Below are 27,617 nucleotides of genomic sequence, written 5' to 3'. Positions count from 1 at the left end.
TTCTGACATAAAAGATATAAAATCATTAAATCACAAATTGTACCACTGAAGTTATTTGGACAGTTTAATGTCACATAAGAAATTGTACATAACATGACAATGGATTCATCCTTTGTGGATGCAATGTTGTGGTTCTTTTTACAACCACACATCCATTTCTCTCACTTCTCATCAAACCTCTAAAGCTTCTTCTTGAGCTGCTGCTTCAGACGCTGCTCCTTTTTACAATTGGAACAGATCTTCTGGGTGCAAAATAAAATATTCTGATAAAATTGACCTATCTTTTTTGTAGACCCCCCTGGCATTATATCAAACTATCTGTCTTTATTTCAAAAACTTCCCTCTCTCTCTGTCTTCGTTTTTGAAATAAAGACAGATAGTTAAATAGACTGGAAAGATGGATAGAAATTTAATCAGAGAAATAGATGTGTAGTAATGTTAGTAACGTTCTATTATTATTACTGACACATTCAGGTGTGTAGCCACATTTCATAAGTTAGAGGACAAAAGTGTCAAATGTAATAATACCATAATAAAAAAAAGACATTATTACATAATAATAAAAAAGACATCAATTACAACATTTAAACTAAATGTGATCATTAGTTATGAGCCTAGTAACGTACCTGGACACTGGTTTGAGCACAATGAGAAAAATAACAAGGGAAGCTGAGGATCATGAGTAATGCTGACATCCACTAACCAAAACTTTCTTAGTTTCTTTTGATTTTATTTATTTTTTAATATAACATTCACAGGAGATACATACAACACAAATATTATTTTTGAGAGCAATATATGGCTTAAACTGACACAAAACAATAAAGTAAATACACAACCAGAATACAAAACACAGTGATAGTCTACTAAAATAGTTATAAACAAATGAATAAGAAATCTAAACAGATAAGCAAACAAATAAAAACACAAAAACCCATAAAAATTGAATCTATAAGAAAATAATCAGGAGGAAACACTTACAGCGAAATCATATATTTTTTATTGGTACAGATGTTTTAGCAGCTGTCTTATAAAGTGATGAGCAAAGAGAATCATATAATAGTTTCAGATCAGTACAAAAAGCCCCAGACCATCCAACTCCTTTGACCCTAATTCCCAAATCATAAACACTACATTAATTATTATAAAATAAAATATATATGATATTGTGGCAGCGTCGGTTTGTGAATGGAGGGCGGGGCCGGGATCGGGTAGGCAGGGGATTGCCTCACCTGAAGCTAATGTGATCTCTATTTTCCAGTGATCCTCCATTTAAGGAGGAGAGAGTGTGTGTACGCGCGTGAGCCAAAAGATGCCTTCTTCCGGCATTTATACGCTCTCCCACAGATATATAATAAAAAATTGTGTTGTGAACAGAGAAAACAAAGACATTTCTTTCTGAAAATCCTTTGCATAATCACATAAAAATAATGTATGATATTGTTTATTAGAAATACAAAAAAGTAAAGAATTGCAGAATTTTATTGTGAAGTTCTTTCATCCTGATACATTTGTATTTATTAATAAACAAATGATCCCACAAAAAACTTTATTTTTCAAAACAGAAACAATTAAAACTGATGGTCAATAACATTGTATTGTTGAAACACTTTCGTGTTTATGTGTTGAGAAGAGATGAGGATGTCATTAAAAGAGAATCGGCGGCGGGTCCTCAGGTAGTTTTAGCCTCCGTCTTCACCATAGTAACGCTCTATAAGACTCATGGGTACTGTAGTATTTACTGTTAGATTTGACATTAAACTGATGGAAAAACGATATTTCTCAGAATAGAAACGACATTTAGAAACGATGGCTGAAGCACAAATCTGCAGTCTGGTTAATTACCCAGGAGAATATATTTACTGTATTGTGACTGGAAGGAACCACTGATGGTTTATAATAACGAGTAGATTACAGAAAATAAAACAATAAAAACAAGAATAAAATCTCCTGAATAAATGTTGAGTAAAAGTGCTTGAAGATTAAAAAATTAAATGAGAAAAAAAACAATACAGCATCTGTGGTGCCCAGTGGCAGAAAGAAAACATGTGGCAGAGGCACAAAAGATACTCCGTATTGAAATACATTAGATGGAAAGTCGTGCTCAGTGACACGAAAAAAGAGGGAAATTTGTGTCCATGAACACGAATCAGTAGATTAAATTTCATAACTACATCACAAAATACTGTGAGACTGGGTTGTGCCTGTATTGTGACTTTGAGTTTGGTTTTCAGTCTTGAACTTGTTACTGTGTTTTTCTCTGTATATAATCATCACTGTACATATTCACTCAGTTCACCGACAGTAGGGGTGCGGCTGCTTTTTCTTTTGGGGTGGAATCTGTTTTTCTTTGTTTTTGTAGTAGGAATTTTGGGAAGTTTCCTGTACAATTGTTTCTTTTCTTTGAGGGACATAAGCTTCAAAATCAGACTGTTTAATTTATTATTTTGGTCTTCGCTCACCCTGAAGTCATGCTGGTTCATTATAAAGATTTCTAATCCCTTGAATTCTAAGATAATTACTCTGTGTGGTCTGACCCTGGACTGAGTCTGTCTGTGAAGATTCTCAGTTATCCAGCTGTGATTATCTCAAGTCAAGTCCTGTTGAATCATGTTCAGTTAATGTCCAGTTGAATCTGGAAGTTGAACCATGTTAATTGGACTTCTATCTGGATGGAACGAAAAGATTCACTACTGATCTGAGCAGCTTCTTCAGTAGACTGGATCATAACAAATTTGGAGTCTTGTCCAGGATGTTTTTATATTTGCTGTGTGTGGTGTTTTGTGTCGGTGGTATTATGGCATTTGATTTAGTTACGTTCATGTTCTGTCCTTCCTTGGAAGACATTGATAGATACAGGAAGGATGATCTGCTCATCATTGCTGATCTTTTCAATGTGCCACGACACATGTTATCAGCTGTTATCTGTTTATCCTAACCATTGTCTGTATAAAACTCTGATCAGATCAGGAACCTCACTGCTCATATCTGTAAAGAAGGAGAAAAAGTGCTGAATGATAAGATTTGGTAAAACATTTGAAGTTCTTTACACCAACATAAAATATTCAGTGTCCAAAAGCAGGTCCAGTCAGTTAATTCCAATAATTATTATTTATAGACCCCCAGGGCCCTACTCTGATTTTCTGATAGAATTTGCAGATTTCATTACAAATGTAGCTACTTCTTTAAACAAAGCATTAATTGTTTTTGACTTTAATATTCATTTTGATAATCAGGAAAACTCCTTAAGAGCAGCAGTTGTGTCCATTCTACAGTCAGTTAAAATTAATCAGAATGTTATAGGACCCACTCATAATGGTGGACACACTCTCGATTTGTTGTAAACATTTGGATTAAAAATAAAAAACTTAGTCATAATTCCACAGTCTGAAGCTATTTCAGACCATTATCTAATCTCTTTTAAAATTTGCCTTAGTCATTGCATTTCTACCTCACCACGTTACCGTGTTAAGTGTACTTTCACGTCAGCTACAGCAGCGCGTTTTATCAATAATCACTGAATACCTAGAAACAACGTTACATTATACTCTAGATGATGTAGCTCTTTCTTACTGACAGTTTTCAGCAAACGGTTCTGTTTCAGGCTACTTGTAAAGCAAAAAAATTAATATAAAGTAGAGCCTGCTACTGCATCAACCAGGGCACAACCCATTATTTGTATACATGCAAGTTACATGAGCATAAAAAATAAAAAAAAAATAAAAATAAAAAATCACAATCATAAGCACCTTTTAATCCACCATTTGCCCAAACTGTTAACTGATCTGAGTAAATGATGTTAAAATTACACAATACCATGCAATAAGTTAAATGCATTAATATGGTGAATTTCAGGCTTTGTTGTGATTAATGTTTAGAATTATTAGTGGGGACTTGAACACAGATCGATTATTAAATTCATACTGGTTCACTTTGGACCGTGAATATGAACAGACCACTGTAACATTAGTTTAAGTTTCTTATAACGATGTTTTGTCTTCAAAAAGCCTTAGTGGAGCTAACACAGCAAGTGTTCGACTTGACTGCACAAACCGAAGCGTGCTTGTCATAAAAAATACCGTGAAAGCGAATTCGGAGTTGTCTGCTCTCGAATTTGTCGGTCTGCACTGCACAGCTTCAGGTCAAACACATATGCGCATGCGTGAAGCCTCGGCGCCGAGAGCCGTGATCATAATGTATCATATTTTTTAGTAATGTTTCGAAATTGTAGAAATATGAACGTTTTTTTATCACCTCTACCTATTTCACTTAAATCACATTAAAATAATGTTAAATATTGTCACAATCTCCTCAGAGAGCTTTTCTCTGTGTATTGTATATACACATGTTATAAAGGTAGTAAAAAGAAAGATTTACTCCACACTGCTTTTACTGTTTCACCCTCCTGTTATCATGAGGACACTATATAGAGAAAACATTTTAATAGAGAATTTCCTAGTTATTTGCTAATCGGTAAGAATGTTCAGTTTCTCCACAGGTGTTTATCTCTGAGGTAAACCAGTTCACTCTCCACACTGACCTTCTTTATATCGTGCCTGTAACTTTAATTACTATAAATCTTTCAGAATTATACATTAAATAAAAGCAAACAGTCAAATGTGATTAATTTAAAACAAAAGATCATTTCTTACCGTGACAGAGAGGTCAGGTTCTCCAGGTCAGGTCAGGTCAGGTCAGGTCAGGTCAGGTGCTCAGTGTAGTGAGTGATGACCGTTTCTTCAGAATGAGAGGGGGGGAAAACAGGAGCCAATGAGAGACTCTGTGAGCTGCACAACCGAGTCTTTATTTTTATTTATTTATTTATTTATTTTTAACTAAAGGTCATACTATGTTATTGTTAATATATAACATCTTTGTTTTGATTATATAAAACACGCAAAAAACATATCAATTGAATTTATCATCAATTGAATAATATAGCTAAATATAGCCCAAATGTGGCCCATACAGGGCCCTCGAATAAACAAAATTGGCAGCCTAACTGACTAAACTGGGGCCCACATTCAGCCCATCAAAATGCCCACTCTGACCCCATGCCCACATGATGCCTATATAACCCAGATAAAACCCATGTGGAGCTCACATGGACAGGTTGGCTGAGAAGTTAGTCCTCAAATAGAAATGTGTTGACTAGTGAGGAGTGTGTTAAAAAGGTGAAGCACAGCTTTAATTAACTGTGTTAATGGAATACACGCATTACTATTGCTCTTCAAAATTTCATCCTAAAATATCTGATCTTCAGCTTCTTATCCTACCTCTTGCTGATTTGTTTTTCTGTATTTCCCCAGATGGAGCTGCACAAAGGACTGTGTTGAATGAAATGGACTCACCCAATATCTGTGTATTTGTAGAATGCTCATTGATTTACCACACCATCATCTGTATGCATTCTATATTGTTCAAATTAAACCAAGCAATGGAGTTGGGGTATTTTAGCTATGAGTGTTATAATGGATATAACTTGTATAACATTTTATTACTGCACCATTGAAGATAAACATTATAACACACATTCTCTTTTTTAAAGATTGTTATTTTGTATACAATTCGTCCGTCACTCTCAATTTTGTCCTCACAGGGTTTCACCAGGTCCTTAAAAAGTTAAATAAATTATATCAAATTTAAGGTCACAATTTTTTTTTAAATGGTACAACACAGTCCTTATTCTGATTTTATTTATTTTTATGTGCTGATTAAACTGCTTCATTTTATTCTTGGTAAAGCTAAAACTAAAATATACATCAGCAGAAAGAACAAGAGAACATAAACCAGAAGAATCTTATCCAGACTTACAAAATGAAGTCTTTTGATATTATTCTAAGAGTATGAGGGATCTGCAGATGTTCGAGGCTGTGTGATGTTATGGAGAAGCTCTGTGTTCTGTAGTAGAAGAAGAATTGCACTTTGCACCAGAAGTGGTCTAAATAATCTCAACACACACACACACACACACACACACACCTTTAACTGTCATGTATGATTTATTTAATTATTTATTTATTTATTTACCTGATATGTCAACCTGATACAATTTGTTATATAACATGACATGTTAAATAAAGAAAAGTCAAAAGTCTCTCTGTCTCTCTCCCTCTCTCTCTCTCTCACACACACACACACACACACACACACACACACACACACACACACACACACATTTTATCTAAAACAGCCATATGACAGAAATGCAGGATCTACAGTGTGTAAGTGATGATCTGACCTCAGTATCTCCAGTGTACAGTGTGGATTCTCCAGTCCAGCAGAGAACAGCTTCACTCCTGAATCCTGCAGGTTATTCACACTCAGGTTCAGTTCTCTCAGACTGGAGGAGTTTGAACTGAGAACTGAGGACAGAATTCTACAACTTTCCACTGTAAGATCACACCCACACAACCTGGGAGAGAAATTATGACACACACACACACACACACCACTGTGAGAGTTGCAGAAGACTAGATAAATACTCCTCATTGCTTTCTGTGTTTTTTCCAAGGTTTTCTGGTGAGTGTATTTTGCTGGTATATATTTATTTTGTGGTCATAGGTGTATTAATATAATAAAATATTAATAAAATACTAGTCAGAATGTGATTGATGAAAATACAGTTAAATTGTTGTGTGTTTGTGATGTAAAGTTGCTAAGAGAGCGGCTAAGTGCAGCAATATGATGCTAGTTTTCTATGCATTTAATACCATCATCCCCACTAAACTGACCGGCAAGCTAAGTAACCTGCGTATCTGCACCTTCACATGCAGAAGGATTTTGAACTTTTTCTTACCAATAGACCTCAGTCACACCACACTCTGCCCCCACTCTGAACACTGGCATCCCACAGGGCTGTGTTCTAAACCCACTAATTTATTCCAATGACTGCGCACCTCTGCATTACTCCAACATCTCAAGTGTGACACCACCATGGTAGGCAAGATCAGTAACAATAATGACTTGGCCTACAGGAAAGAGAACCAAAGACTAACAGCATGGTGTTCCACCAACAACCTGACCCTCAGTGCCATGAAGATTAAAGAGCTCAGTGTGGACTTCTGGAAATCTAACAGCAGGGACACTCCCCTGTCTACAACTCTGATTTTGAAGGTGCAACAGCATCTATACTGCTGGAAAATGGACTGGGGAGGTCTCCAGAAGCAAGGTGAACCCACTGGGTCAGCTGAGGTTAAAAAGATCCAGCAGGTGGACAGCAATGATGAGAAGATTGTTAAGGAGCTCAGACTATCTTCCTGTAACACTGCTGCTGACATATTCAGAGTTTTAGAGAACCGGTATGGTAACAAAGTCAGAATTGACATGGAAATTGTTGATGAGGTGGAGAAAATCCCTGCAGTGAAAGGAAATCAACCAAGAAGAGTTGTAGAATTAATTCAAATGGTAGAAAAAGCTCTGGCAGATCTCACGGATCTCGTAAATGTTGGTGCCATAAAAAATCCACTTGTAATAAAATCCAGCAGGTTACTAGACTTTGTGAAAAGAGACTGGCTTGTTTATCACAAATGCTGAGCTCATAAAACTAGGAGCTACTAACCATATAGACTGTATAAGACTGCAGAAAGAACATCACTTATAATCTTATACTCCAGTGCTCATGTTAGTTCTCTCTCTCCAGTGTTCTGTACTGTTGAAAGATTTATGATCAAACTCTTGATGTCACCCAAATGGATGGGTTCCCCTTTTGAGTCTGGTTCCTCTCAAGGTTTCTTCCTCATAACATCTAAGGGCGTTTTTCCTTGCCAAATAAACTTGACTTGACTTGACTTGACTACATGACAGATCCTGCAAATGGCATAACACCAGAGAACCATTTTGATGCACTGTTAAAGTTCCTTTGCAGCATTTGCAGGATCTGTCACGTAGTAAGTCGGAAAGCTGTCATTGAAGATAGTAAGAAAGATAATAGACTGACAGATGAGCAGGAAGAATTCTTGGCCGAACTCTCTCCAGAACTGGCGGAGAGGTGCAAAAGAGCATTCATTAACAAGGCTAAGATGGTAAACTGCTCTGAGAAAGGCCAGAAAGGATTAATGGGTGAAATTGGACTGAAATAGCTGCCTGTTATAATAATGCTAATGGAGGTAACCACAAATGCAGGACAGAAAGTTGGTGCTTTAATATACCTGGCCTCAGACACTCATTACATTACCAATGAAGCTGCTGACAGGCTCAAGCTGAGAGGTGAGAAAATTACCCTAGTGGTTAATGGAGTTGGCAAGATGGCCACTAGAGTAAGAACAAAAAGGTACCTTCTCAGGATTAGAGTCAAAACTCCCAATGGGACAGAGAAAGCTCACCAGTTGGTTTGCTATGGTTTAGAGGAGAATTTCAAGGTCCACAGAAGCGTAAGTCCAGAGCAATTTAAATAATTCTTTCCGGAGGCAAACCTGGTAGCATAGAAAAGACCTAAAAAAATCTATCACCTTACCACCATCGAGAGGGGAGACTCGCACCACAAAGATTAAATATCGTGGGAGATCTTGTCCTGTGGGACAGCCCGTTAGGAAAAACAGTGGCTGGAGCACACCCAGGCCTGTTTGAGATGGTGGATATAGCAGTGTATTAGTCTAAGAGACATTTTGCTCGGTCCATGAGGACAGCTGCAGTCAAGTATGAGGAAGTTCTCGAGAAGACATAAGCTCCTTGTAAAATAATCTGAGGGAGTAGAGATCTTGGTGTTGAGACAAAAAATTCACTGGCAAGTAATCGAGAGTTTCTTGAGTGGTGGAGGTGGGAGAGTATTGGAGCAGCCTGTGATCCAAAGTGTGGAGGTTGCCACTGTGGAAACCATCAACCTGGAGGGAAGGAGATGACCTTGGCAGAGGAGAAGGAACTCGAGATCATAAGGGAAGGCCTCACTTATGTTAAGAAGGATTCCCACAGCAGGTCTCCACACTGGGATACAAAGTATCCATGGATTCAGGACCCAGTTACCCTTCCATACAACAGAAGTGGAGTGGAAGCTGTTTTCTTAAGAACAGAGAAACAACTCAGAATGGTGCCTGAGTGGCAGGGCATTTATGCAGCTCAAGTACATGACATGGTGGGAAGGGGGCAGCAAAAAAAGCTTACCAAAGAAGTGACTGATAGTTGGAAAGGGGCTGTTTGATATGTAAGCCACCTGGTTGCCCCAAATCCCCACTTAACTACTACTCCGGTGCGGCTTGTCTGGAATAGTAGCCAAAAATTCAACGGATTGAGCATGAATGATCTCCTGCTAAAGGGACCTGATGTACTCAACCCAATCAGGGCAGACCTGATTAGGTTCAGAAAGGGAGTCTTTGCTGCTCTTGGAGATATTAAAAAAAGATGTATAACTCTGTGTGGCTGGAGGAGCGTGAAGTGCACCTTCACAGATTCCTCTGGAGAGACACTAATGAAGAAGAGATAGGCAAGTACACTATCACAAGGGTTCAGTCTCGCAAGGTAAAACAATCGTGCTCCCAATCCAGTTAAGAAGATGAAGACAACAAGGCTTTAGGAACAGGGTACTTGGTAGAGGAGGACAAGCTCTATATCATGGCTTCCATTAACTTCTCAAAAAGAAAAGACAAAAATGAAAATGAACCAGGTGAATTAAATTTAACAGAAGCCTCACACCAGTTGGCTGGCAAGGAAAACCCTTGGGGATTAAATTTTTCGATGGCAGTGACAAATCTTATGGAGCTGTGTTGTACCTAAGGTGAAACACGGATCAACAGATAGAAGTCAGAGTAGTCCAAGGCCAAATTAACACCATTAAGCCAAAAGGGAGATGCTGTGAAGGCAGAGATATTTGGTGCTTTGTTCGCTGTACATCTCAGAAGATACTTTGAGAAGCATGGGAGTTGAAGCATGAAGTTGAGCGCTGGTTTCCCCTTGGTAGACAGTCAGACTGGTCTGCGGGCCATTAAACGTGATAGTTATGGCTATCAGACATTCTTTACAAATAGAAATGGAGAAATCCAAGGTCTGGGCAAGTAAATGACTGGTGGTGGATCCCATGGGATGTTAATATAGCAGACATCATCACAAGGGGTGGGACAGGGGTAGTTCCTAGAATAGCAAATTCCACTAAAGGCGGTAAATCATTCTCACATTTAGCTCCTAAACTCTGGAATAGTCTTCCTGACAGTGTTCGGGGCTCAGACACACTCTCCCAGTTTAAGTGCAGATTAAAAATGTATCTTTTTTAGCAAAGCCTACACATAACATAAGTCTCACATCATAACCTTGTGCTCCAGAACATCTGATCACATGCACATTATTAACTTGTGCTGTTAATATCATGAACAGCAGCTATTCTAATTTCTCTCCACTGCTTCTCTTTCTCTCCCCATCCCAAGGCATCCTGAGTTTGGCCAGCTCCAGTCACCTCCCACCTCATGAAGATTATGGACCTTTGAAGAAGTAGATGCCAAACTCGCAAACATTCCGTACCATCTAGGGACGTACCAGTGCCAATTGGATCCCACTACATGTGTGGAGTTTTGACATTGGACCTCCTGAAGTGTTTAAAGGCTCTGGCATGGAGAAGCTGATGCTGGATCTGTGATGATCACAAATGTCGAGCTATTTTATGAGTTGCTTAGTAACTCCTAGTTTTATAACCATAAAGACTGTAGAAGCCTGTAGAAGAAACATTACTTATAATCTTATACTCCAGTGCTCATGTTAGTTCTCTCTCTCCAGTGTTCTGTATTGTTGAAAGATTTATGATCAAACTCTTGATGTCACCCAAATGAGGATGGGTTCCCCTTTTGAGTCTGGTTCCTCTCAAGGTTTCTACCTCATAACATCTAAGGGAGTTTTTCCTTGCCACAGTCGCCACGGCTGCTCATCAGGGATAAATGCACACCATTCACCTTAACTGTTGATTTCTGTAAAGCTGCTTTGAGACAATGTCTGTTGTGAAAAGTGCTATACAAATAAACTTGACTTGACGTGACTTGGGACACCTGAAAATCTTGGTGAAGAGTCTGAATGGCAGAAGGGACCACAATTCCTTCGGCTTTCAGTGGAGGAATGGCCAATGAAATCTGCTGCTGAGGTTGCCGCTGATGCTAGAGAAAGGGTCAGTAAGCTTCAGCGGAAGACATTTTCAGCAGTTCTGAAAAGAGCTCAAACAAAAAAGGAACTGAGAGAGGCAGTAAAAAGAAAACTTGAGGACTACTTACCTAGGGGGACACCTACCCTCTTAGTTGTTAAAAAGCTAGTGAATGTGGAAAAATTTGGTAATTTAGGCAAATTAGTCAGAGTTATCGGCTGGTTGTGGCATGGTATAAAGAAATGGTTAAGATGTACAAGCCAAAACCTGAAGAATTAAAAACAAGAATTAATGCAAAAAAAATGGGACCAAACAGGCTGTGCTGACTCTAAAAGAGCAAGAGGATGCATTAAGAGCACTCTATCTGGCAGTTCAGAGGGTTATGACTTTTCCCGACACTATTCTTAGCAGGCTGGTCGTATACAGAGAAAACTCAGGACTCGGTCTATATTGGCAGAATCCAGATCTTTAATGAAGAGCTGAATTGAACAATCACTGTAAACTTGCACGAACTACCAAATACAAGAGCTGAAAAATGATTTGGAGTTGTTCCCTGTGTCCCCTGTAGTTGACTAATGCTCTTTTTGAGTTTGAAGCAGATACTGGTGTGTAAAATTCCCATAAAACTCGACACTGATCTCCAACAACGATGGGACAGCCTACCTACAGGAGGTTAAAAACCTGGAGAGATGGAGCCAGGAGAACAACCTTCTTCTGAACATCAGTAAGACTAAGGAGTTGATAGTGGACTTCAGCACGAAGCAGGAGCGGTCATACCAACCGCTAAACATAAACGGGACCCATTAGAGAGAGTGGACAGTTTCCGGTACTTAGGTGTTCACATCATACAGGACCTGTCTTGGTCCTGTCACACCAACACCCTGGTGAAGAAGGCCCGGCAGCGTCTGTACCATCTGAGACGCTTAAGGGACTTTAAACTTCCCTCTCGGGTGCTAAAGACTTTCTACACCTGCACCATTGGGAGCGTTCTGACGGGTAGCATCACTTCCTGGTTCGGGAACAGATGAGCCCTCCAGAGGGTGGTGCGTTCAGCTGAACGTACCATCCACACCAATCTTCCTGACCTGCAGGACATCTACAGCACACGGTGCAGGAGCAGATTCAGGAAGATTGTGAAGGACCTCAGCCATTCCAACAATGGACTCTTTTCTTTGTTGCAATCAGGGAAACGCTTACGCTCCTTGAAAGCAAACACAGAGAGAATGAGGTGGAGCTTCTACCCGCAGGCCATTCGAAGTTTAAACCAGAAAACACCCAGGATCTAGAATCTCTCTCCATCTTCACACTTTTTCTGCACAATTTTCTCTTTGCGCTATGACACTTTAATGTATGTGTATGTGACAAATACATTTTTATTTTTATTTTATCCTGTATATAATTCATTGTAGACCAAAATTGAACTCTGTGGATGCCATAATACACAACATGTTTGGTGGGCAAAAAAAAACTGCACATCATCCCAAAAACACCAGACCAACAGTAAAGTATGGACGTGGGAACATCATGGTGTGGGGCTGTTTTTCAGCAAACGGTACTGGCAAACTTCATATAATTGAAGGAGAGGCATTCTTGATAAAACTTTGCATATTGTATATTATTTTATTTGAACTGATGTGTGTTTTTAGGTAAATCTGTGATTGAGTGTGAAATAAATCAAAAGTCAGGACACTTCTTATTTTATATAATCTTTTTCCAGCGTAATTAGTTTTGATATTTTTATATTCAAATGTGCACTGAAAAAATATATATTTAATGTCTCCGTCATTTTTTGTTTGTATTGTGATTATGGATCTCCATCAGTTCCAAAACAATGACATTTATATATAAAATGTACAGTCTCTTACTACAACCATTAATGATCAATCATTTTGATGACATCATTCTGCACTTTAGCTTTTAGCAATGATTTAAATCACATCAGCAAACACTGGTTACCTGATTGGAGTAATGAATGATAATCATGATCCTAATCAGTGCAGTGTCATTAGTGTTCATTTACAATAATAACTACATTTATGGAATTAGTAACACATTTATGAAATCGTTTTAAAATGACTTACACAGCGTTTCTGGATGCTTTGACCACTGGCAGCAGCCTCAGAAGACATTCATCTGATCTGTTATATTTCCTCAAATTAAATTCATCCAGATTCTCTTCTGAGTTCAGCAACACAAACACCAGAGCAGACCACTGAGCAGGAGAGAGTCTGACTCCACTGAAACACCTGGAATCTCTGCTGTTCAGGTAACGTTGTACTTCCTGTTCTAGAGAATCATCATTCAGTTCATTCAGACAGTGGAACAGATTGATGGATTTCTCTGGAGATGGATTCTCTCTGATCTTCTTCTTGATGTACTCGACTGTTTCCTGTTTGCTGTGAGAGCTACTTCCTGTCTGGGGCAGTAGATCTCGTAAGAGAGTCTGATTGGACTCCAGTGAGAGACCCAAAAGGAAGCGGAGGAACAGGTCCAGGTGTCCATTCTCACTCTGTAAGGTCTTGTCCACTGCACTCCTCAGGAAATCAGACATGTTTGATTTGGTAAAAAGATCTGACAGATTGTTGGTTTGTTGTTTTTTACTCTTTTTGTTGTTAAAGGAGAGAAATGTGTATAAAGCAGCCAGAAACTCCTGAACACTCAGATGTACAAAGCTGAACACCTTCCCCAGGTGAAGCCCAAACTCCTCTCTGAAGATCTGAGTACACACTCCTGAGTACACTGACGCTTCTCTCAAGTCAAGTCAAGTCAAGTTTATTTGTATAGCGCTTTTCACAACAGACATTGTCTCAAAGCAGCTTTACACAAATCAGCAGTGATGGTGAATGGTGTGCATTTGTCCCTGATGAGCAAGCCGTGGCGACTGTGGCAAGGAAAAACTCCTTAGATGTTATGAGGAAGAAACCTTGAGAGGAACCAGACTCAAAGGGAACCCATCCTCATCTGGGTGACATCAAGAGTTTGATCATAAATCTTTCAACAATACAGAACACTGGAGAGTGAGAACTAACATGATTACTGGAGTATAAGATTATAAGTAATGTTCTTTCTGCAGTCTTAAACAGTCTATATGGTTGGTAGCTCCGAGTTTTATAAGCTCAGCATTTGTGATCACCACAGATCCAGCATCAGCTTCTCCATGCCAGAGCCTTTAAACACTCCAGGAGGTCCAATGTCAAAACTCCACACATGTAGCGGGATCCAAATGGCACTGGTACGTCTCTAGATGGTTCAGGATGTTTGTGAGTTCGGCATCTACTTCTTTAAAGGTCCGTAATCATCACGAGGTGGGAGGTGACTGGAGCTGGAGCAACCTCAGGATGCCTCGGGATGGGGAGAGAAAGAGAAGCAGTGGAGAGGAATTAGCGTAGCTGCTGTTCATGATATTAACAGCACAAGTTGATAATGTGCATGTGATCAGATGTTCTGGAGCACAAGGTTATGATGTGATGTGTGTTATGTGTAGGCTTTGCTAAAAGATACGTTTTAATCTACACTTAAATTGGGTGAGTGTGTCTGAGCCCCGAACACCGTCAGGAAGACTATTCCAGAGTTTAGGAGCTAAATGTGAAAATGCTCTACCACCTTTAGTGGACTTTGCTATTCTAGGAACTACTAGAAGCCCAGAGTTTTGAGATCTCAGGGAGCGTGGCGGATTGTAGCGTGTTAAAAGACTGGATAGATACACGGGAGCCAAACCATTTAGTGCTTTATAAGTGAGAAGTAATAGTTTGTAGTCTATTCGAAACTTAACAGGAAGCCAATGTAGGGACGATAAGATCGGGCTTCTCTGACATCAATGCCACACTCTCTCAGGTCTTTCTCATAGAAGATCAGGTTTCCTTTCTCCAGCTGTTGGAAAGCCAGTTTTCCCAGTGCCAGGATACTCTCTCTGGTCTGCTGAGGATCAGGGTCACATTTCTGATGGTACTTTTGGTGCTTGTGTTTGATTTGAAAGATCAGGAAGTGTGTGAACATTTGAGTCAGAGTCTTGGGGATCTCTCTACTCTCTGCTTCACCCAACATTCTCTCTAGAACAGTGGCTGAGATCCAGCAGAAGACTGGGATGTGACACATGATGTAGAGGCTTCTGGAAGACTTCATGTGTGTGATGATTTTATTGGCCAGGCTCTGATCACTGATCCTCTTCCTGAAGTACTCCTCTTTCTGAGTATCACTGAACCCTCGTACCTCTGTTACCTGGTCCACACACTCAGGAGGGAGCTGACTGGCTGCTCCTGGTCGAGAGGTGATCCAGAGGAGAGCAGAGGAAGCAGATTCCCTTGATGAGGTTCGTCAGCAGCACATCCACTGAGACTGATTCTGTCACATCACACAATCTCTCATTGTTCTGGAAATTTAAAGGAAGTCGACACTCATCCAGACCATCAAAGATCAACACCACTTTATTCCTCTCACAGTCTATAAATCGTAATTCTTTTATTTCTGGGAAAAAGTGATGAAGAAGATCCATCAGACTGAGATGTTTCTGCTTCATCAGATTCAGCTCTCTAAAGGGAAGTGGAAACATGAAGTTGACGTCCTGATTTTCTTTTCCTTCAGCTCAGTCCAGAATGAACTTCTGCACAGAAACTGTTTTTCCAATTCCAGCAACTCCTTTAGTCAGCACACTTCTGATGGACTTGTCTTTAAAGAGATCAGTACATTTGATGGGTGTCTCCTGTGTTGCTGGTCTCCTGGACACTGTCTCAATCTGTCTCACCTCATGTTCATTATTGACGTCTCCACTCCAACCCTCTGTGATGTAGAGGTCTGTGTAGATCTCATTCAGAAGTGCTGAGCTTCCATGCTGTGAGATTCCTTCAGTAATTCTTTTACATTTCTCTCTCAGTTTGGATTTGAGTTTTCGCTGGTGCACAGAGACGAGTTCTGATAAAAAGAAGAATAAACTCTCTGATCATCTCTGTGAGCTACTGATATTTTCATAGCTGTATATCATATCAGAATCAGAATCAGGTTTATTGGCCAAGTGTGTTGACACACACAAGGAATTTGGTTCCAGCTGTTTGTTACTCTCAAAAGTACAGACATAAATAAAAACCTATACATGACAAAACAGACACAACAAGACAAAAACAGACTATACAAGACAATACAGACAATATGAGACAGTATAGACAGTGTGGGTAATAAATAGGGATACAGACCAGTAATGTACATAAAGTGTGGGTGTTCTGTTACAGTTATTGTTAAATAATAATTAAAATCGAATTGTGTGTTAATAGTTGTCTCCCCCTAATGGACGTCTTGATAATCATATATTGTAGTGTTACCATGTGACTAATCAGATGACCAACAAGGAAGTTAGCATTTTCCATGATGTGCAGTTTTGAACATGTGCTATAGTGAATCGGCAACAATCCGTATTCCTCCATGGCCTTTGGTAGCTTCGTCTGTATGTTTATTGTTCCTTATTCATGTAGCATTAATAACATTTGATTATTTGTTGGATTGGTAATTTATATGTTTGTTTATATATGTACCTTTTTTGCATGGGAAAGAGAGCTGTAATGTTCCTTTGTTTACTATGATATACCTGGTAAAATCGATATGGAGGGATATAGCATTTGTAAGTGTTTACTTGTGTGAGTGTGTATATTGAAAGTGGATTTTATTAATTATTGTTTTCTTTCTTTATCTCCTAGTTTTACCTATCCTTATTAAAGCTTGAAAAGAGGCATATCGTGTCTGTGATTTGATGAGGGTGGAGTTTAGCTTGCTGTCGAAATATACAGAGGACGTATATAGAGGACAGTACAGTAAAACGACGGCTCTGTCGGGCAGGACATCACGGTCCAAGCCGATCCTATGCAGCATCAAGCAAGTAAACCTATTTTCTCCAAACTATGTCAGAGAAAGGTTCACCAACCTGGAAGACCAGGTCTTGTGCCTCCACGCAACATTCAAACAATTCAACAAGTTCTGCTGCAGCGTTAGCTCGTGCAAAGGCAGAAGCTGCAAAGGCACATCTATCGTTTGCTGAAAAAGAAATGAAGATAAAAATAGAAAAGGCTCGTCTAGAAGCTTCTATGGACATGTTAAAGCAAGAGAAAGAAGCTGCTGCAGCTGTAGCAAAGGCTGATGCACTTGAAGCTGCTGTTGAACATTACAGTGAAAGACTAAGCTGTAGACTCTTGCAAGATCATACTCCAATGGATGCAGAACAACGCACTAATGATTATGTCAAGCAACAAGCAAAATCTAATAGCCCATCTATTACGATGCCTGAGGTAGAACCGTTTTCAGACGACCAAACAGGTCACGCCAACCGGCCATTATCACCTTACGCATCAGTGCTTTATCCAGCAGGCAACACTCCCTCCGCATGTGCAACTGCTGCTGCTTACGTACATAATAATTCTAATATGAATGACTTTGTGCGTTACCTAGCACGCCGTAAACTTATCTCAACAGGGCTACTAAAATTCAATGATCAACCGGAAAGCTACAGGGCATGGCGCAGTTCCTTTAAGAATGCTATACGAGATTTAGACTTGGCATTCAGTGAAGAAATTGACCTTCTTGTCAAGTGGCTTGGGAGGGAGTCTGCAGAACATGCCAATCGAATTCGAACTGTGAATACGAGTAACCCGGAGAGAGGGTTGGATTTGATTTGGGCTAGACTGGAGGAATGTTACGGCTCAACTGAGGTGATTGAGAATTCACTATTCAAACGCCTTGAGAGGTTTCCCAAAATAACAAACAAAGACTATGCTAAACTAAGAGACTTAAGTGACTTGCTTATGGAGTTACAGTCAGCCAAGGATGATGAAGAGACCTGCCTGGACTTTCAGTACTCGACACTGCTCGCGGCATAAACCCTGTGGTTGAAAAACTTCCTTATGGACTGCAAGATAGGTGGTTATCGGTTGGTTCTGACTATAAACTAAAACACGCTGTTCCATTTCCTCCATTTGAAGTGTTTGTGGATTTCATTAGTCGACAGGCTAGGATCAGGAATGACCCAAGTTTCAAATTCACTGTACATGCAGATGCTCTTCATGGGCCAACCTCATGGAAACAGCATAAACAGAGGGAGATTTCAGTACATAAAACTGACGTGTTGCCTGTTGTCACCTCTAATGCAGACAGACCCTTCAACAAAGGGAATGATTGTGATAAGTTTTGTCCCATACACAGAAAGACACATCCTCTTCGCAAGTGCCGTATCTTTAAGGAAAAGCCTCTTGAAGAACGTAGAGCATTTGCTTCAGATGTTGCATGTCTTCATTACACATTGCTAGAAACTGCAAAGCCTATGTCAAATGCACAGAATGTGGTAGCGAAAAACATGATGCCGCTCTTCATCAAGATCCCTCACTCTCAAATAAGGACACAAGCCCCCATCCAGAGTATGGCGGGGAGAGAGATCTTGACATCTCAGCTCATTGAACTCAAGTCTGTGGTGGTGCCTTAACTAACAGGTCATGTTCCAAAATCTGCCTTGCCAAGATCTATCCTGGTGGGTGCCGTGATAAAGCAGTTAAACTTTATGCAATAATTGATGACCAAAGTAACAGATCATTGGCTCGTTCGGAGTTGTTTGATATGTTTGACATCCAAAGCTCTAGTTCACCATATTCACTAAGAACCTGTGCTGGCTCCACATCTTAGATTAGTAGCACCCCTTATCCCGGAAATCGATCCAGATGGTCACATCATTCTTCTCCTTGGACGGGATGTTCTCAGTCTGCATAAGGTGCGTAAACTAATCAATGGCCCACATGACCTGCCATATGCGCAAAAACTTGATTTAGGATGGGTCATTGTAGGCAATGTCTGCCTTGGAAATATCCATAAGCCACTCACAGTTAGCACACTTTATACCAAGACATTGGATAATGGACGACCTTCACTTTTTGAGCCATGTCCTAACATCATACAGGTGAAAGACAGATACAATGATTCATTTAAACCTGTTCCAGCACATAAAATAAACTGTTTGGGCGACACAGTGTTCGAGCGTATGAAAGATGATGACAAAGTGGCTCTGTCTATTGAAGACGAACTGTTTTTGAACATTATGGAGAAAGGGTTTGAGAAAGTTGAGAACAACAGTTGGGTAGCACCACTGCCATTTAAAAATCCACGACAACGTCTTCCTGACAATAAGCCACAAGCAATGAAAAGCCTCGCATCACTTTTATGCAATTTTGAGAGAACACCACAGATGAGAGAACACTTTATTTCCTTCATGGAAAAGATCTTCGAGAATGGACATGCAGAGGTAGCTCCTCCTCTTGAAGAAGAAGAAGAACGGTGGTATCTTCCACTTTTTGGTGTTTACCATCCAAAGAAACCTGGACAGATCAGGGTGGTATTCGATTCTAGTGCCCAGTATGGTGGCATCTCCCTCAATGATGTGTTGTTAACAGGACCAGACCTCAACAATTCTCTCCTGGGTGTACTCATGCGATTTCGCAGAGAGTCAGTTGCCATATCTGCAGACATCCAACAGATGTTTTATTGTTTTCTTGTCAAAGAGGAAGACAGGAACTTTCTGAGATTTTTATGGTTCCAAGACAATAACTTCACCAAGGATATTGTGGAGTACCGCATGAAGGTACATGTCTTTGGAAATAGCCCGTCACCAGCCGTAGCTATTTATGGTCTGAGAAAATCTGTCCACTTAGAAGGACATGATCATGATCCTGAAGTGCAACAGTTTGTGCAAGGTGATTTCTATGTTGACGATGGGTTAAAGTCTTTTCCTAGTGTAGAAGCAGCAGTGAGTTTGCTAAAGCGAACACAGGACGCTCTTGCTAAATCAAACCTGAGGTTACACAAAATTGCTTCAAATAGGTGAGAAGTCATTTAGGCCTTTCCATCACAAGATTACGCTAGCGATCTAAAAGATCTAGACCTGGAAACAGACACTCTTCCAATATAACGCAGTCTGGGCCTAAACTGGAACATCAGAACGGACAATTTCACTTTCCAAGTACCAGAAGAAAGGAAACCCTTTACACGTCGAGGAGTTTTGTCAACAAATAATAGTCTGTTTGACCCTTTAGGGTTCGCAGCCCCAATAACTCTGGAAGGAAAATGTCTTCTGCGAGAATTAAGTTCAGAGAACACTGATTGGGATGCTCCACTGCCACAAGACATGGAAGTGGCATGGTATACATGTCGCAGCTCTCTACAAGAGCTAAGACATCTTCAAATACCCAGAACTTACTCTGAACAGTCATTCTCTGAAGCTTTACGTTGAGAATTGTGTGTATTCTCAGATGCTTCCACCAAAGCTATTGCTGCAGTTGCCTACCTCAAACTCTCTTATGGTTGCGGAGACAATCATGTAAGCTTTGTCATGGGTAAAGGGAAACTCGCTCCACTTTCTGAGATTACTATCCCAAGGATGAAACTGTGTGCTGCTGTGTTGGCTGTAGAGTTGGCCGACCTTGTCTCATCTGAGATTGACATTAATCTTGATGCTATCACTTTCTACACTGACAGCAAAGCAGCATTTGGGTACATTAACAACCAGACCAGACGCTTCTATGTCTATGTCAACAACAGAGTCTTGAGGATAAGAAGATCCAGTCGGCCTGAACAATGGTGTTATGTACGAACTGACCAAAATCCCGCAGACATAGCCACAAGGCCCTTTCCTGCAGCACATCTCGCAAGCAGCCCATGGTTATTGGGACCCACATTTCTAACGGATTCCTCTAGCCCCCAGAAAAGGACATTTTTGAGCTCATAAATCCTACAAGTGATGTTGAGGTGCAACCAGAAGTTTCTAGTATGAGTACAACTATATTGAGCAAGAAACTGGGATCACAGCGCTTCTAGGTTCTCAAATTGGCAATCACTTATTCGTTCAATCGGACATCTCATTCACATTGCCAGTGTTTTCCAAAATTGCTCACTGACAAGTCCTCAAATTGCAAAATTGGCATTATTGTCCAAAAGCTTTCTCAGCTGAAAACTTTTCAAAGGCAAAGGCTGTACTGTACAGAATGAAACCTATGAAACAGAGATTGCATGCATCAAGAGTGGGAAGAAACTTGCTATAGGTAGTCTATTAATTTCACTTGATCCGTTCATCGATGAACAGGGCCTTCTAAGATTTGGGGGCCGCATTTCAACAGCAAGGGTAGATCAGAAGGAAAAGTACCCTCTAATTGTTCCTGGCAAGCACCACATTGGATCCTTACTAGTAAGGCACTATCACCAAAAAACCCAACATCAAGGACGCTTCTTCACTGAAGGAGCTATCCGCACAGCAGGCCTGTGGATCATTGGAGGCAAGAGGCTCATAAATAGTATCATATACCACTGTGTCCTTTGTCGGAAACTTCGTGGCTACCTTCAGACTCAGAAAATGTCTTGCCTTCCATCAGACAGGTTGTGTACAGATCCTCCATTTACCAATGTAGGCCTCGATGTATTTGGCCCATGGCCGGTCTGTGCTCGTCGGACGAGGGGAGGTTTGGCACATGACAAAAGGTGGGCAGTGATTTTCACTTGTCTTAGTGTCAGGGCTGTCCATATTGAAGTAATTGAGTCACTGAACACATCTAGTTTCATAAGTGCCCTCAGGTGCTTTGTTGCTCTGCGAGGTCCAATGAAACAAATTCGCTCAGATTGTGGGACAAATTTCATTGGGGCATGTAAAGAGCTTCAGATCTCATCGAACCTTGAGAACGAAACTGTTAAAAAATATCTAGCAGAAAACGGGTGCTCCTGGACATTTAACCCACCTCATGCTTCCCACATGGGTGGTTCCTGGGAAGGGATGATAGGAATAGCAAGGAGAATACTAGACAGCATGCTCCTTTAGTTGGGTCACACAAAACTAACTCATGAAGTTCTCACTACCTTAATGGCTGAAGTATCTGCCATCATTAATGCTAGACCACTGGTGCCAGTATCCACTGATCCTAGTTAACCATTTCTCCTTACACCTTCCATTCTCCTCACGCAGAAAGAGTGCACACCTGTCGCTCCTGCTGGTGATTTTGGAACTAATGACCTTTTCAACGTCAGTGGCGCCAGGTCCAACATCTGTCAAATACATTTTGGGACAGATGGAGGAAACAGTATCTATGCTCACTACAGACCTGTAGGAAGTGGCAACCCGAACAGCCCAACATGGAGCCAGGCAGCAGTGTGCTCCTCAAAGATAGCCAAGCTAAAAGAAATGAATGGCCGATGGGGATAGTTACTCAGGTGTTTCCAAGCAAAGATGGAAAAGTCCGCAAGGTGGAAATAAGGATTCCTAAACAAGATGGCACAAGGCTTTTTCTTAGACCTGTAACAGAGACTGTTTTACTCTTACCTCCTGAATCTACATAAGGTGATGTGTTGGTTAAAGAGTCATTTAGTGGTGGCGTTCAATCACGCCAGACGGGGAGTGTTCTGTTACAGTTATTGTTAAATAATAATTAAAATCTAATTGTGTGTTAATAGTTGTCTCCCCCTAATGGACGTCTTGATAATCATATATTGTAGTGTTACCATGTGACTAATCAGATGACCAACAAGGAAGTTAGCATTTTCCATGATGTGCAGTTTTGAACATGTGCTATAGTGAATCGGCAACAATCCGTATTCCTCCATGGCCTTTGGTAGCTTCGTCGGTATGTTTATTGTTCCTTATTCATGTAGCATTAATAACATTTGATTATTTGTTGGATTGGTAATTTATATGTTTGTTTATATATGTACCTTTTTTGCATGGGAAAGAGAGCTGTAATGTTCCTTTGCTTACTATGATATACCTGGTAAAATCGATATGGAGGGATATAGCATTTGTAAGTGTTTACTTGTGTGAGTGTGTATATTGAAAGTGGATTTTATTATTTATTGTTTTCTTTCTTTATCTCCTAGTTTTACCTATCCTTATTAAAGCTTGAAAAGAGGCATATCGTGTCTGTGATTTGATGAGGGTGGAGTTTAGCTTGCTGTCGAAATATACAGAGGACGTATATAGAGGACAGTACAGTGGGAGTGCATGGTGGTGCAAAAGACAGGATTGTGTGCCAGGTATGATGAGAGAGTTTACTTTAAAACTTTGTACAGTATATAGAAGCAATAGTGTGTGCAACATATACAGATAATGTGATGAGTGACAGTTCTGTGCAGTACTCATAGATATGAGCAGGGAATATAATTATGGTCAGTTGTTAGTGAAGGTGATTGCTTGGGGAAAGAAACTGTTCCTGTGTCTGGCAGTTTTAGTGAACAAAGTTCTGTAGCGCCTGCCAGAAGGGAGGAATATGGAATGTCAGTACTGATGTGTTATTATATTGTGTTGATAAAAGCACATCATTATGATGAGATGTGTTTAATAAATGTACAGCAGTTTCCTTCCTCTGAAGATAAAGTGATGTTAGAACCCCATGAGCTCTTACTGTTCTGCAGTGTGTTAGCGAGATCTGTGTGCTTCATGTTCTTCAGGAAGTGCAGTGTGATCTTCAGCACTTCCTCTCTGACACTGCTCTGATCCTCCTCATCCTCCACCTCCCTCTCAGAGCATGCTGGGTAATCTGGACTCAGGAGCTTCTTATATCTCTTCAGTTCATTCTGTATCAGAGTGATGACTTTGTGCTCCAGATCCTAATTTGTAACAGAATAAAAAATATACACTAGACTTATATCAAACCCTAGAATGTAACATAAGAATGTGTTCATTACTGACATCCAGACAAATTGTTTTCAGAAGAGCGCACAGATGAGTAAAACCATGAAGGTGAATCTTTGAGTATTAAGAAGGAGTCAAAAGTATAAAATGAAAATGCTGATGATTAAATTTTACAAAGACCAGTTTGGAAAGAAAGCAAGGAACAAACAAGAAGAATTAGAAAAGATGAAGAAAAAATATGTTGAAACCAATGAGAAAACAAAACACACTCGTGTTCTCTCTTACTGCTGCTCAGGATTTTGTTCTGTCACATTGCAGTGAGAGTGGAATAGATACACACACACACACACACACACACACACACACACCTTGAATATGGCCTCTAAATGACTCTTCTCAGTGATATTTGATTTCTTCTTCTGCAGTCTGTGAACAAATAAAACACTTGTTAAAAGTAGAATAAAGACTATAAATCATATTCATAACTACAAACACAAAGCAGTGAATACACACATATTACAGAGATGTTTGATTATGTGAGAGTGTGAGTGATAAAACACTGCACTCATACATTCAACTGTCCTCACCTCAGATCAGTAGTACAGTCTGTGTCTCTAAAGTTTATTGGAGGTCCCATTGACCAGTCACTCTTCATGGACACACAGCTGGGTTCAGGTGAGTCTGATCTCTTACCCTGAATCAGACTAAACACACACAACCACTGCATCATTATTACTGTTCTGCAGCAACACTGAATAATGAAACTGGAGTTAAAATCTGATGATGTTCTTATTAACACTGATCCCATTCTTTAACCTTCATACTTTATCCAGCTACAGGGACAACTTGGGGTTAGACGTGTTGCTCAGTAGCTTAATGTCACTAATCATCAGCTGGTTTTGAACATCTGGAGACAAAGCTGCTGAATTCAACTCTTCACTCGTCACTTTTCACAGATACACATCAGAGTCTGATCTGTTTAGTGTTGGTGAATGTGAGAACATTTCTATTTTTCACAGAGTCACAACCTTCACTCACCTCTCATCTTTCTTTATGTCCTGTTTCACAGATTCACTCATTCTGGAGGACATTTCTACTGCTACAGAGGAACCTGTACACCTACAGAGAGAGAGAGAGAGAGAGAGAGAGAAATTTATCAATTATTGGAATTTAAGTTAATTATTAAATTAATATTATAAACAAGATTTTAAAACTATGTAAATCCAAACAGGAAAAAATTACACAATGCCTCTCCCTAATGCAGGAGTGAAAATGTATGTTGCCTAGAATTTAGGAAATATTGTACCCTATATTTTGACACTGAAAATAGTGTATTTCTGGATTGACTTGGATTTTGAAGGGAGGATGTGAGCAAGCAGGTGCTCTTGGGGGTGTGCAGAGGAGCACAGGGGATTAAAAAAGAAAAGAATAAAGTTGTAAAGAGCTTGTCGGTGTCCTTGAATGTTATTAGAGAAATAATCTCACTTTAGTATCGATGCACAATTCTTACACTAACAAAGAATATAACAACAAACAATTAAAAATCATTAACATATTAAAATAAGTAATAAATATATTGATTAAACAAACAGCAGTCCATTTATACCCCAAACACACAAACACCAGTAGTTTCACCAACACGTAATGCTCATGCTCGTCTCTAAACCTTAAACGCTGTGAATGTGTTCACTGTGATGCAGTTCTGATTCAGAGACTCTAACCTACACCTTGATGGCTGTAATGTGCTTCCTTCTCCACATTCTTCTGCAGGGTTGAAACAGAGCTTTGAATGTTTACATTCTCTGAAAATTAATTTGGGAAATTTGCCGCTTGTGCCTGATATCAGCACATTCCCAAGCCCGCATGCTGCCCTGCTTCCATCCACCATCTACATTCTCCCTTCATCTTTCACACCAAAGGAGATATGGAGCGGATTTTCCGCCGAGTCGAGGAACATCAGAACCTGTCTCCTGAAAGTCATGATGTGTTTAGTGACGGCTGTTTGCAGGAACACGATCTGAAAACAAATCGCGATTTTCCCCAATAAAACACTTTCATGCTCCAGAGCTTCATTTGGGAAAAAGGAGGAGAGTTTGAAATAAAGATCCTTAAAGAGAGAAACACTGCAGGACACATATTTACTTCACTCCAACATGGGGTGTGTTCCATCTAATACTGGATCATCACACGGTTCACTTCCAGGAAATCAAGTCCTACAGTAAACTGTAGAAGATCCAACTTCAGGAAAAATCACCTGAACTGTTCTTCATCCAGTGTAGATTCATAACATTCACATCTTCTAGCTTTAGATTTACACACTTACTGTGTATGTAAATTCTGGAAATCTTTGTATGTTCTTCTGGAAATGTTTTACTGCATTTCTTCATAAAATGGCGTTTTTACTTTCACTTTGACTTCTTTATTCCACAGAGCAGGAATTCAGGTGTTGGAGTCAGGACACACACACACACACACACACACACACACACACACACACACAGTTGAATAGTTTGTATCATATTCAAAAACACACAATCACAGAATAATGTACATGTTCGTGTGGGAGTTTGAGAAGTGCGAAACTAAATAATAATATAAAAATATTATACTACACACAAACCGGAAAAGGAAGTGTCTCAGTTCACAAATGCACTCTCTCAGTTCCAGTAAGATTTTTACCTGCTGCAGACTTTCCCCTCGGCCCGGTTCTGTTTGCTGTATTTGGGTCGGATAGTTGAGTTTCCCTGCCCGGAGCAGCAGCTGATGATTTACCGACACTGCCGCAGTCAAACTCGAATCAGCCCGAGAGTAATGTGCAGCGCGCGCCGGAGCTGGTGATTTAATCTCCATATGTTCTAAAATGTTCACGTTCACCTTTGTTCATGTTCCTTTAATAAACTTTAATTAAACTTATCAACCACTCGAGATGATATGACAGTACATGTAGGCTATAAAGTTCTGTGAAGTTGCTGTACTTTGAACTTGTTTGGCAGTTTTTCTTTGTCTTTGTTTATATATATATATAGGGAAGACACCAATAATATTATGCAATAGCAATTGAACACCTTATCAGATCAGTTGTGAATTATTTACTACATATTACCAGAATACACAATGTATATATTTTAAAAGGAATCAGGAGGAAACTGTATTCAGGAGAAAGCAGTGGAATGAGATCTTTAATATAAAACAAATGAAAATGACAAATCTAAACTTCACAATACAACCTCTTTTCAAAAATGGTCCAGGATGAGGAAGAGTACATTCAGCAGAAAGAAGTTAACTAAGATTAACACTTTTGATTTACAGAATTTAGGATTTTAGGAGATATATATATATAGGAAGACACCAATAATATTATGCAATAGCAATTGAACACCTTATCAGATCAGTTGTGAATTATTTACTACATATTACCAGAATACACAATGTATATATTTTAAAAGGAATCAGGAGGAAACTGTATTCAGGAGAAAGCAGTGGAATGAGATCTTTAATATAAAACAAATGAAAATGACAAATCTAAACTTCACAATACAACCTCTTTTCAAAAATGGTCCAGGATGAGGAAGAGTACATTCAGCAGAAAGAAGTTAACTAAGATTAACACTTTTGATTTACAGAATTTAGGATTTTAGGAGATATATATATATATATATATATATATATATATATATATATATAATTTTTAAACCTTTACTTGATTCTCAACAAAAACTATTATGAGGGGTAACCATAATTTATCTATCTATCTATTACATTTCTGTAATGTCACTATTTTGTTTTTATTCTTTATTAAAGATAACTAGAAGTTGTACCTCATGTATTTGTATATTAGGCCAGAGAAAATGCTAATTTTCTGTAAATGTCAGCATTACAGGAAAGATGAAACTAAATCACTATAATGTTAATGCAGAACTGATATTTCAGTAACAG

General features: G+C 39.5%; 2 protein-coding genes, 1 long non-coding RNA gene and 1 pseudogene across 3 annotated transcripts in view; 2 read left to right on the top strand and 2 right to left on the bottom strand.

Moving 5' to 3' along the window:
• LOC124384330 (guanine nucleotide exchange factor VAV3) overlaps positions 1-27,617 on the bottom strand; it is a 209,123-nt gene that overhangs the window by 119,444 nt on the left and 62,062 nt on the right. The gene's annotated exons all lie outside the window — the stretch shown is intronic.
• On the bottom strand, positions 257-25,456 carry LOC124384346 (annotated as a pseudogene).
• Positions 16,185-18,292, top strand: LOC124384338. Its single transcript, XM_046847102.1, has 2 exons — positions 16,185-16,487; positions 16,738-18,292. The coding sequence occupies exon 2, from the start codon at positions 16,939-16,941 to the stop codon at positions 17,908-17,910; it is 972 nt and encodes a 323-aa protein (XP_046703058.1). The 5' UTR covers positions 16,185-16,487; positions 16,738-16,938; the 3' UTR covers positions 17,911-18,292.
• Positions 21,116-25,127, top strand: LOC124384351. Its single transcript, XR_006925382.1, has 2 exons — positions 21,116-23,083; positions 24,751-25,127. It is a non-coding gene; the product is annotated as an uncharacterized LOC124384351 (long non-coding RNA).

This window comes from Silurus meridionalis, chromosome 4 (genome assembly GCF_014805685.1).
Source record: "Silurus meridionalis isolate SWU-2019-XX chromosome 4, ASM1480568v1, whole genome shotgun sequence".
NCBI classification, from domain to species: Eukaryota; Metazoa; Chordata; class Actinopteri; order Siluriformes; family Siluridae; genus Silurus; species Silurus meridionalis.
This window is presented reverse-complemented; position numbering and strand designations above follow the sequence as displayed.

Bases quoted from the DNA above. Each gene is read 5' to 3' on its own strand.
- LOC124384338 (XM_046847102.1), top strand. From the start codon at position 16,939: ATGTCAGAGAAAGGTTCACCAACCTGGAAGACCAGGTCTTGTGCCTCC.